The following is a 12401-nucleotide window of genomic DNA, read 5'->3' on the forward strand; positions in this document are numbered from 1 at the left end:
ACTTTTTGTTTTGTTTTTTGTGTAGAATATCCAGAGAGCCACTAATGTCGTATATCAAGCTCATCATGTCAGCAGAAGTAAAAGAGGCCAAGTTGTGGGTACAAGAGGTGGATTTCGAGGCTGCACAGTCTGGCTAACAGGTATTTTAAGCCTTATTGAGACTGCATATGGATGTGTGAAATGTGTTGCTCACTGGTGCTGGATGAGTATAGCTCGAAATTCATTTATGTATGTCAATAATCCAAGTAGAGCTTAGTGCATGGTGTAAAGCAGGGGTGGGCAAATTACAGCCCGTGGACCAGATCCAGCCCTTCAGGGCTTTGGATCCGGCCTGCGGGACTGCCCCCCATGGTGCCTTGGGCCCCGCACCGCTCTCAGAAGCAGCTGGCACCACGTCCTGGGGGGCGGGGGAGAGGGCTCTGTGAGTTGCCCTTGCCTCCAGGCACTGCCCCCCGCAGCTCCCATTGGCCAGGAATGGGGAACCACGGCCAATGGGAGCTGCAGGGGAGGTACCTGGAGGCATGGCAAGGGCAGCTCTCGGGGCGTGGTGTCGGATTCTTCCCGGCGCGGAGCCAGGGCAGGCAGGCAGAGAGCCTGCCCTGGCCGCAGTGTCTGCCGCTGCCACCCCAGAGCCGCTTCAGGTAACCGGCGCCGGGCTGGAGCCTGCACCCCTCCTGCACCCCACCCCCCTGCCCTGAGCCCCCTGTCGCATCCCATACCCCAACCCCCGCCGCACCCCTCCTGCACCCCAACCCCCTGCCCTGAGCCCCCTGTCGCATCCCATACCCCAACCCCCGCTGCACCTCTCCTGCACCCCAACCCCCTGCCCTGAGCCCCTTCCTGCAAATCCCGCACACTATCCCGCACCCCAGCCCCCTGCCCTGGCCCTGCATACAATTTCCCCACCCAGATGTGGCCCTTGGGTCAAAAAATTTGCCCACCCCTGGTGTAAAGAGATCTATTTCAACTTGACCTGCATACACTGATACTAATGGGACCTAGGAAACTCTTCTGACGTGGATACACAGATGAAATAAAAATAGTTTCCTAGGATTTAAAATATCCGGTTAAATGATATAACAGGGTGGGCTTTGTATATATAGAGAATAAATAATGCTTACAACGTAAGTCACATTGTATTTCGTTTCATGAATCTTTGGGGAAGGGATTACTTTTCCCCCTTCCTTCCAGGTTTTTTCTCTCCAGGGCGAAACTTCCCTCACAGGTTAGGGTAAGTCACAACCACACTCTGTACACGGTTCAGTTATGTTTACACAATTCTCTTACTACTTTTAATTGTTTATCATGTATGTTTGCTTGGTAACTCTTGGTATATTTTGTTTAGCAGCTGGAATATGGGAAAACACACATTCCATAATGTTTGGAGAATCACTTTATCTTATGTTCATATCAGCTTTTGTGCTGACCATTCTATTAAAAAAAGTTTAGTTTTAAAAAAGTTACTGAATACCAATCATTTAGGTGAAAGACTAAATTAGTTTAAGGTTATTCCTGAAGCTGAAATTCATCCAGTGCTGTTTATTCCCTTTCATATATAATTTATATGTACTGTATATGAAGCATTTTAATTTCATTTTGTGATATTTCTTCTTTGAAATATACAGGGATCTTACCATAGCTTTCTATGATTTTAATTTTTAAGGATTAGGCAATAATGGAAGTACATTTGAGGGTTTCTAGATAACTTTCCTAGATTATCAGTTAGTGACTAACTTTGTTGTCGTACATAAATTGAAGTGCTCCTGTCCCTAGCTAGACCTCCTGTCCTGACTCTGTTCCTGGAGCAGTCTCCAGTGCATGGATCTGAACCCTTCTGGAAAGAAAAGGGGTTTGGATGCCTCCACAGAACTGTCTTTCCTCCAACACAGACCCCATGGACTGCTCTTTGTGCAGTCTAAGGTCCATTCAGGGGATTGGGACACAAGGTATGGCCAGTAATGGGAGTATGATCTCGGCCCTTTGATTTTTCAGAAGACAGCAGGCTCCCAGGCCCTGTATCCCACCAACTGTCACAGCCCAGCGAGGGGTCTCCACGTGATGGCCTGGCCCCCTACATATCCCCTGGGATTTGCCAGGTTTGAGTGCATCTATTTCACAGGAGAAAAGAGGGGACCAAACCCTGTGTTCTCCCCTGAGAGAGAGATGTGAGAGTCTCCATGAGGATTTCCTCATGGAATTAGTCTGCTTGCAAAAAATCCCATTCTTTAGTTTCAGTACAAGAGATTAGCAGGTCCTAGGCATGCAACTGTTCTGCTATGGCTATTGTTGTCTGTCTCATGCCTCTAATCTACCTCAAATATCTAATCTGTTTTCTCAAATCTATATTTATATTTTAGGAGCTGATGTTTAATTACTTGTAACCAGTAATTAATTGGACTACTGTTTAGTTTTCTGTTTTTTTAATACTCCGGATGAACCTCGGTATGCCTTACTTGTCCTCTCTAACAGGTCTTTCTGGTGCTGGTAAAACAACTATTGGCTTTGCTCTGGAAGAATTCCTGCTGTCTCGTGGCATGCCTTCCTACTCGCTGGATGGGGATAACATTCGGCACGGTCTGAACAAAAACCTAGGTTTCTCAGCTGATGACCGAGAAGAAAACATCCGCCGTGTTGCCGAGGTTGCCAAACTGTTTGCCGATGCTGGTCTTGTTTGCATAACTAGTTTCATTTCCCCTTTTGCAAAGGTAAACCTATTTAAGATTATTCTGATATTTACTTGGCAAAATGGGGTCTCTGCAGAGAGTCCATTGGCTCTCTCACTACAAGAATTCATGACTAGAATTTTTAGGAAAAGAGGCGCTTTTAAAGAGTGTAATATATATCTTGTGCAGGACCCGGTCGAGGAGTTATGGAGTGGACTCACCACCAGCCGTATTTCAGGGTCTGATGCCCCTGGGATGTTTATCTCTGTTCCCTGCAAGCCATCTGTCTTTGCACACCACATAGCCCTCCAGCTGAGAAGCAGCTAGTTGAACCCTTTCTGGGGGAACAGATGTCACAGTGTAATCTAAAGTCCCCAAGAATCAACCTCTCTTCTGGGTCTTGTGCGCACCCCCTTTCCCGGGGTTCCATTGCCTCTCCTCAGCTCTGGTATCAAACACTCTTGATCCCACCAAAGTCTTACTGAGGCCTCCAGCCTCCAATAGTCTCTGGCACTTCAGCCCTTCACAGGAACTTGCCTTCCTATCTGCTCCCTCTAGCTTCCTACTTCAGATTAAACTCTTCTCCCTTTTATGGGGCCTGAGTGTCCATTAATGGACCTGAGTGTCCATTAAGTTATCACCTGATGCCTCCCAATCTTGCCCCCTGTGGCTGAGAAGCAGCTAACAAGGTACTGTGACAGGGTAAGGCCAGATGGCTACAGGAGAGTGTTCCTGTTGGGATCCAGGAAGCCCGCCCACTGCTAAAGGATCCCCCCCCCAGACTAAGAGGGGGATCCACAGGGCCTGGAGAGCCAAATAATTATGGGGGCAACTAATGAAAAACAGGGACAGGTGAAAAACAGGGACAGGAGTGCGGTCAAAGGGTCAAATGAAGGGAACCGGACGGGGACACCGAGCAGAGAACTCCGGACAACGCCCACTGCTCCTCAAAGGCGTCAAGGGAGTCAGTGGACGCCGCCCAGAGGAACTCCGCTCGGAGGCGTGAACAGACGGAGGATCGGAAATAGGCCCCGCAGTCGCAGGAGACTCCATCGGCCAACCTCCTCACCCTGGTTTTATAGATGGCCGCTTTAGCCAGGGCCAGGAGGAGGTTGACCAGGAGGTCCCGCGACTTAGTGGGGCCACGGACAGGGAGTGCGTAGATGAGAAGGTGAGGAGAAAAGTGCAACCAAAACTGTAACAAAATATTCATGAGGAGCCGGAATAGGGGCTGCAGCCTGGCGCACTCCAGGTAGACGTGCACCAGGGTTTCCCTCACGCCGCAAAAGGGGCAGGCATCCAGGATTGGGGTGAACTGTGCCAAGTACACGCCCGTGCTCACGGCTCCGTGAAGGAGCCACCAACTGATATTCCTGGCGGGCCTTGGGACCAAGGTGGAATATAGGCTGGCCCACTGGGGCTCCTCACCCTCCAGAGGTGGCAGGAGATCCTGCCACTTTGTGTCGGGACGGGGCATGAGGGTGAGGGCGTGAAGGGTGTGGAGCATGAGCGTGTATAGATGTTTCCTTGGCGTGGTTTGGAAGCAGAGATGCAGCCGGCTCACAGTGAAGGGCTGAGGGGGTCGGTTGGATCCATGGGGCAGGGGCCCAATTAAAAGGACTGGTGAGACTGGGGTAGAGGGTGGGCGGGGCGCACCCTCGTGCAGGACCCAGTCAAGATAAACCCGAGCAGCGGGCAGCAAAGCGGCCTTCACCGCCTGAAGTACGCGCAGGGGAGTACGAGGTCTTGAGAGCCCCATGCGCTGAGCGAGCGTCAGGGGATCCAGCCAGTCTCCCCGGTCGTAGTCCAGGAGGTCTCCGACTCTGGCATTACAGGAGAGTGGTTGAAGGTAGATAAATTAGTTCCAGGTTAAGCAGGTCCCTTTTCCCTGGGTAAGATAACATGGGCAGTTCCAGAACAAGAAGGAACTTGCTGGAACAAATTCAGGCAGGCTGGCTAATTAGGACACCTGGAGCCAATTAAAAAGCTGCTAGAATAAATTAGGGCAGGCTGGCTAATCAGGGCACCTGAGTTTAAAAAGGACCTCACTTCAGTTTGTGGTGTGCCTGTGAGGAGCTGAGAGCAAGAGGTACTAGGAGCTGAGAATGGGAATGTTGGAGGACTGAAGAGTACAAGCATTATCAGACACCAGGAGGAAGGTCCTGTGGTGAGGATAAAGAAGGTGTTGGGAGGAGGCCATGGGGAAGTTGCCCAGGGAGTTGTAGCTGTTGCGCAGCTCTTCCAGGAGGCACTCTAGACAGCTGCATTCCACAGGGCCCTGGGCTGGAACCCGGAGTAGAGGGCGGGTCCGGGTTCCCCCCAAACCTCCCAACTCCTGATCAGACACAGGAGGAGATGACCTGGACTATGGGTTCCACCAGAGGGGAAGGTCTCTGAGCTGTTCCCTGACCCACATGGTGGATCAGCAGAGACTGCGGGGATTGTTCTCCTTCCTTTTCCCCATGCCGGCCAGTGATGAGGTTAGCTGAGTGAACAGCAGGTTTGAGCCACTAGCAAAAGTGGCCAAACTGAGGGCTGCCGTGAATCTCTGAGGCAAGCAAATCCGCCAATAAACGCAGGACCCACCGAGGCAGAGGAGGAACTTTATCACAGTACATACATTGTATCTGTTCCATAATTAATTATTAACCCCTTTCCAGCCTGTGATGGGTTTCACCCCATCACACACTCACTTTATTTTTCCCCTATTCTTTTTTCTTTAAAAATCACAAGTATATAAAATAAGTTCCTTGGTCTCTTGTTGCTCAGATGCAAATTGGCCTGACACACTGATATTCAAAAATGTGTAGAAAACTAGGTGTCAGTTAATACGTGTTAAAAGTAAAAATTTCACTCGAGAGATTCATAATCACTAGTTCCCTGAAAAATAGAAAACTGGAGGAAGGCGTATAGGGCTTTATAGTGGTATAATTAAGCTGATATATGCTGTTCTAATAAGTTTTGATATCCTGTTATACTTATGATTTGGTTTGCTTCATAATAATGACCGTAATCTGCTAATATCAGGTCAATACAATTGATTATCAATAATTTTTGTTTTAAAGCAAGGATTAGTTAATAAATAGTCATTCAAAGTATAAGATTCTGCCAGCCTGCTAAGTGAAGATAGATGTTCTAAACTGCTGTTAAAAAGCTGAATCTAGATCAAACTAGTAATTTTTATTAAACATTATGTGAAAAGGAACTTCTTTTTCTTAGTAAGAATATATTTAGAATAGATAACATTTTACAATGGATGAATATGGCCTGTACCCTTCTTTTGGAAAAATCCAACTCTAGGCAGGTGTTGGTGACCAGATAAAACATTTTAGCAACACCCCACTGAGAATTCAATTGTGGAATTGCTTATGATTTCTCCCCTTGCTTCTTATAGGATCGTCAAAATGCAAGGGAAATTCATGAAATGGCTGGTCTTCCTTTCTTTGAAATCTTTGTAGATGCTCCTCTAAATATTTGTGAAAGCAGAGATGTGAAAGGCCTTTACAAAAAAGCAAGGGCTGGAGAAATCAAAGGTGAGGTAAACAGTTTGTTTAATGATATCTCAGTATCTTCTTTTTATCTGCCTCCCTTTTCTCTTCTCATCAACAGTGAACAGTGCTAATGAGAGCCAGCATTCCTACCTCTTTAAATAAAAGGAAAAAAACCCAGTCATCTCTTGGAAGGTGGTGGAAACAAGGGGCATAGAAACAGACTAATTTCTGCACTCTTAAATGGTACAAACCCCTTGAGTACGTTTGCATTATTAATGCTAGCAGTATTCACTTACACAGAAACTTATTATTATAAGTAACAATTTCAAAACTGTCAAAGTGACTTAGGGGCTAGATACACAAAGGGGACTTAGACTCAGCATCACAATGCCTAAGGTTTAGCCACCCTGCTGCCTTGGAGCACCCAGAGTCCCGAGTTAATCACCCAGGCTCCCTATACAATGGGAGAGTTAGGCACCTAAGAATGGGATCCACCACCCTAGTCATCCTGTGTGAGAACTGATCCATCAGTTCAGGTGACATAGGTGGGGAAACACCTAGTGTGAGGATCTCTTTGAGGTTTAGGTGTGAGCTAGCCACCTGAGTGTCAGAGGTTGGTGGCTGTGTTTGTGCCCAATGGCAGATGCTTAGGCCCCACGGGGACTTCACTAGCGGAAATGTAGGTCCTTACAGGGTTGGCAGCAGCAGATCAGGGGTTAGGGGGATCTAAATTTTGGACTTTGCCACTAAAAGTGGCAGTTAGGCACATAAATCCCTTTGTGGATCTAGCCTTTAGGAACCTAAGTCCCATTTTCAGAAGTTACCCAGGCACTTACACACATATGTCTCTTTAAACTGAATGGGACTTAGTCCTCTAAGTGCCCAAGTCACTTTCAAAAATGGGACTTAGGTTCCTGAGTCACTTAGGTGCTTTTTAAATTTTCCACTTTTAAAATTTACAATCCATTCAAGCATGCCTGCTAGATTTGATAATGACACTTTGGAAGAAAAATATGGACACATCCTTTAACTATTGAAATCTACTGAGCTAGAAGAGGTGCTTTTTTTAATTTTTAATGAAGAAACTGGTAAATATTTCACTGAAATATGTGTTTTGGGGAGTTCCTTTCACCTTAATTCATCTAGTCAATGTTAAAATCTTTACTTACCAATGTACTTATTCCTATGTTCTTTTAATGCTGGGTGAAGTCACACAAGATGCATTATAGCTAGTGTGGTTGGGAATCTGCAATATTCTGATAAACTAATCGAACATTTTTAAAGTCTCAAAGTTCTAACTTTCTTTTTGAACTCAACCCCTCTGTGCAGGGTAAGGGAGAAGCTCCAGAGCATAGATGCTGGAACTAGAGGTGCTGCCGCACCCCCTGGCTTGAAGTGATTTCCGTTATATCCAGGGTTTACAGTTTGGTTCAATGGCTCCTAGCACCCCACTATACAAATTGTTCCGGCACCCCTGCTCCTGAATGGAGTAAAAAGGGGGAAAAGACAATAAACCTCTCCCCAAAAGGAGCGATTCTCTTAAAGTGTGAGGTTTTCCATAGCAGGACAAGAAATCACATAATATATAATATCATACCCTACGTAACATCTGTGCTTAGAGTGAGGTTACGTTTTTTTGTGGCAAAGAGACTATTGTTGAATTGCCCAACAATAACATGCTGAGGAATGGAAACGTAGGCATGAGAAGGGTGAACAGGGGGTGAAACGTAGAACATCCGAATTGGGAAACAGACTAGTACTGAAAACAGGTGGAATTTCTACCTTGTACTGAAGAGAATATCCACATAGTCCAAACTTAACCTCTTTCTGGGGTTTGATTTTATTGCTATCTCAAATAAAAACCAAATGTAAACCTCAGCCTTAGCTTTCTCCCTAAGTTTGGTTGTTACTACAGTTTTCCCTCCAGGAAATTTCTGTCCAAAGAAGGATACTCCAACCTCTCTTCTTCCTTGATTTGAACTAATAAGATCCACCTGCTAGTATGATTCAGTTACACTTGTACTGCCCTATCATTCAGCGTTCAGGTATATGACATGAAGATTATTCAAAACAGGAGTTGTGCATCTCTATGCAGCTTGCTAGTCTTCCACCCAGTTACAACTATGTATTACAAGCCAGCTGAATCTTCTCTGCAACAACACTGCTTTAAGGCCTGAAAAGTAAAGCTAATGTTGACAAGTTTCTGTATAAAAGTGGGCATAATAATTTTCCCTTTTTTGAAATGGCAAATACATTTCCTTCCTCCACTAAACAACTGCTCATGGACCCTTGTTATTTGAAGACTACCTTCTTCTTTGTTAGGCTTCTTTACCCTCGCTCTCTGATAGTAAACACATCACTTTTTTCTCTCTGGCATTAAGGGCTGTATGACTGGTATTTGCAGTGTTGCCATCAACGCATCTCCCTAGATGGGCAAAGGAAGGTTGCTCCTGTAACATACAGCATCATATTGCTATAACCCTATTGTCAAGTCCATTATTGATCAACCAAACAGGAAGTCTCAATGCCATTGCTGAGCATGGGTTCTCTGAACGAAAAAATGTTTTCTTGCCATTTGTACACGAGCTAACTATTTTATTGATCCCTAGGCTGTTGACTATTACATTCACTAAATTTGGCTTGGGTTTAATTGTATGTAGGATTCACTGGGATTGATTCAGAGTATGAAAAACCAGAATCTCCTGAACTAGTGTTGAAAACGAACATTGCTACAGTGAATGAATGTATCCAGCAGGTTGTGGAGCTGCTACAAGCACAAGTAGGTTGTTTTATACCAAAAAACGCCTGCAGTTTGTAAAGTATATTTTCAAATGTTAGCCTTTTGGTATATTTTGTTCAAAAATGAATGTGGTAACTAGGATCTTTCTTTTCTTTTTAGAACATTGTTCCCAAAACTGAGATTAAGGATGTTCTTGAACTGTTTGTACCTGAAAATAAGATTGACCGGGCCCAAGCTGATACTAACATGCTGCCTATTCTAGAGATTACCAAGGTGGGAGAATAAAGAAAATGGCATTGTGTAGTACCTTGATAAACCCTTTTATCAAAGTACTACACAAGTTACAATAAGACATCTGCAAAGTGAGTGGAACCCTGTTGCTTTCTGATTACTGCAAGCCGTATGATTAATGCAAGCCCTAATACTACACAAATGTGAACTGTTCAAGGAGTTTAAAAACAAATTAAAAAGCAACACAACCCAGCAACATATAAATTATACAGTGCTATCTGTACAACATTTTTCCATTTGTTATATTTGCTTTTTGACATTAATAAATCAGGTACCACTAATGTTACATCATTAGTGTTTAGATGCCTTGCTCCTGACTGTAGGACTCCTTGTCAGATGAAATTGAGGACTTTGAAATCCAGATTTAGTCTGTTTGTTCTGATTAGCATTATAGAAGTGATTCTTATGGTAACTGTACTCCAGTCTTAATGTTATCTTCCGAAGATTGTAAAATGTCCCAGGAGGCATGTACTATATGTAGAAATATAATTTTACATTGCCACCTAACTGCAGTAAAACCCAGTTAATTAGACTTACAAAATAAGACTTTCAAAGAACAGCATATATTTCATCCTCTAAAAGTTTAAAAATCACTCTATTAGTATTATTTATAGCCAATACTCTTACAGTCTTTCAAATAAAATAGAAAAATTGGTTGTCTGTAATAGCCCTCTCTACTAAGACTTATTTTTATACTGAAATATAACTGAGAGATTATTTTAAGGAATTTACCCAATGGACAAATATTTGTGAATAGCCTTTATCAGACCATACAACTTGTTGTGTTTGTGCTATGGCCTATGTGCAACATGAAACTTCAGTAAATACTGTGGCCAAAATTTTCATCTGGGCTCAGCTTGGTGTCTTACATTGGATGCATTTTTGTCTCTGCAAAATTGGACCCATTCCTTTTGTGACTTCAAGTGGAGTACAGGTGCAAATGTTAGCAGCATCATTTAAGGTGCAGGGATGTAAGGGAGGTGAAGATTTCTGCTTAACAATCTTAAAAAGAAAAAACACTTTGGGAATCCTTCTGAATGAAAGATGTTTATAAATGTACTATATTAAAGAAAGTGGTAGCACTTATGTACAAGATTGTTCTTAGATTTCTTTAGCCTTCAGTTCTATCTTTGAAGCATTATCTGGAAATACAAGTAATATCTGATTCTTTTTTTTCAGTTGGATCTACAGTGGGTCCAAGTCCTGAGTGAAGGCTGGGCCACACCACTGAAAGGATTTATGCGTGAGACAGAATATTTGCAAGCTATCCATTTTGGCACCCTGAGTGATGGTATGATTTCCTGCTTCCAACATTTTTTTGTTTTAAAACTTCCAAACGGACTTAAAAATTGTTTGAAACATTTAAATGAAATATGATAGTTGTCAATTATATACCAAAGATTAATCTACACTTAATGTTTGTTTTAATTCCTCTCTCTTGATGAATGTGGCACCTGAGTAACTTTATAAAGTAGCTTTATAAAGAACCTTGAGAATGGCAAGTGGATGCATTTAACTGTGTGGAAGAATATGAACTGACAGTCTATTTTATTATGAAAGGGCTCCCAATGCCACAGGCACGGATTCCATTAACTGGCAGTTCAAATATTTGAATACCATTATGTAAACTTTCCTTGTTCAATTGTACTCAATTAAATATAAATGCAATATCAAGGCCAATGCCTAAGGATATTGCCAGATTGAGTTTGTAGTCCCCTGTAGGAAAGAAGACCTGTACATTGGAAACAGAAGCCTGTATATGTTTTCAGATGATATTTTTAGGTCTTCTTTCTTAAGGCTTAAAAGCGAAACCATGGACCTGAAATTTAATCTCTCATTAGCAATATACTGAAAGGTTAACCTTCCTTGGTTTTGGAGAAGGTAATCAAAGAGATGGTGGTGAAGGAACTAGAGTTACATCTTGGCCTGGGAACAGTAGATGGTCCTGTCCCTGATTTTAGATATGGGTTTAGTAGAGTCACTTCCTAACCATGCTTGCAGTTAAGATGTCTGTGTTGATTTTGTTAGATCTTTTAGCAGCTGTTGACATAACTGACCATACGGTTTTGTTGACTTGCTTTTGGAAGCTTGAAAGAACGGCTGGAGATATTGAATTTGATCTTTCGTCTTTGAGGCCCCAAATGCTCATGTAGAGTAATAACTCACTTTCACTGACTGAGATTACTCCCAGAGTAAGGTACTGCTCAAAGTAAATAAGGAATGAAAAATCAGATCCTGACAGAGTAAAAAGGGGGCTAATTAATATTAACTCTTCCACTGTAAAAGCTTCCCTCTGTGGAGTTCAGCATTGTCACCACTCCTGTTCGACGTTTACGTACCACCAACATTTTGACATGCAGCATTGCTAACATGCAGGTGACCCTCAAAACCATGTCTCCTGTTCATCAAATCCACAACTGTGGTCCTTTTGCTGATCCCAGTGCCTGATAAGCTAATTTGGTCTCATCAATATTTATGTTCAACCTCATGAGACAAAAGTGTTGAAGCTGGGAACAGGGCAAGTGTAGCTTTGTCAATACAGTTTGTAGTCTAAAGATCACATTGCTGTAATCCCTGCTTTTGGATTCCCAGGTGGCTCTAGTGGCACCAAGCGCCTTTTGACAACTGCTGGCCTGGTGGCTGTAACTCTTTCCCTCTGATGCAGACCTCACCGCAATAATCCACACCTCTGTAACTTCCAGGTTAAACTACTGTTTTGTTGCTACACTTGAATATCACCATGAAGCACCATTTGGATCAGATTGCAGTGGCTCATCACTTGAGTGGGATGCCCCATGATGAGTTCACAGCACCAGTGCTCTGTTGCTTGTACTGAATGTCTTGTTTTGTTTTGGTTTTTTTTTCGTGTTTCATACTGTTGGTCACTATGTGTAGAGCCCTAACTGGCCTGGGACCCACTTATCGCAGCACTTGCTTTTTTCATTATGTGTGTTAACTTCTCCAAAACAGGCAGCAAAGGTATTTTCAGTTGCAGTCCCATGCCACTGGCGTCTGCTGTCCCTGGTGATCTGAGTTTGGTGGTCACTGTGTATCTGTTGGGCTGGCTTTTGACTAACATTTCGAGAGAAGGAAGTGGGGTTCTCTGACTTTCTTTCATTGCAAAGCCCTTATTTCTTTATTAGTGGTTGTATTTAGTGATGTAAAGTGGTTAGGCGCAGAGGCAGTGGACACCATTATGTTCCTAAATAAACGTTT

At 43.6% G+C, this 12401-nt stretch overlaps 1 protein-coding gene across 1 annotated transcript in view; it reads left to right on the top strand.

Moving 5' to 3' along the window:
• The window catches only part of PAPSS2 (3'-phosphoadenosine 5'-phosphosulfate synthase 2), a 96416-nt gene that overhangs the window by 59374 nt on the left and 24641 nt on the right, over nucleotides 1-12401 (top strand). The window contains exons 2-7 of the mRNA XM_084634843.1: nucleotides 26-140; nucleotides 2470-2705; nucleotides 6058-6196; nucleotides 8815-8933; nucleotides 9054-9167; nucleotides 10365-10476. Coding sequence (XP_084490969.1) covers nucleotides 26-140; nucleotides 2470-2705; nucleotides 6058-6196; nucleotides 8815-8933; nucleotides 9054-9167; nucleotides 10365-10476 — 835 coding nt within the window. The remainder of the gene's footprint in view (nucleotides 1-25; nucleotides 141-2469; nucleotides 2706-6057; nucleotides 6197-8814; nucleotides 8934-9053; nucleotides 9168-10364; nucleotides 10477-12401) is intronic.

The sequence above is a fragment of the Lepidochelys olivacea genome (assembly GCF_965140295.1).
Source record: "Lepidochelys olivacea isolate rLepOli2 genome assembly, chromosome: 7".
Classification (NCBI taxonomy): domain Eukaryota; kingdom Metazoa; phylum Chordata; order Testudines; family Cheloniidae; genus Lepidochelys; species Lepidochelys olivacea.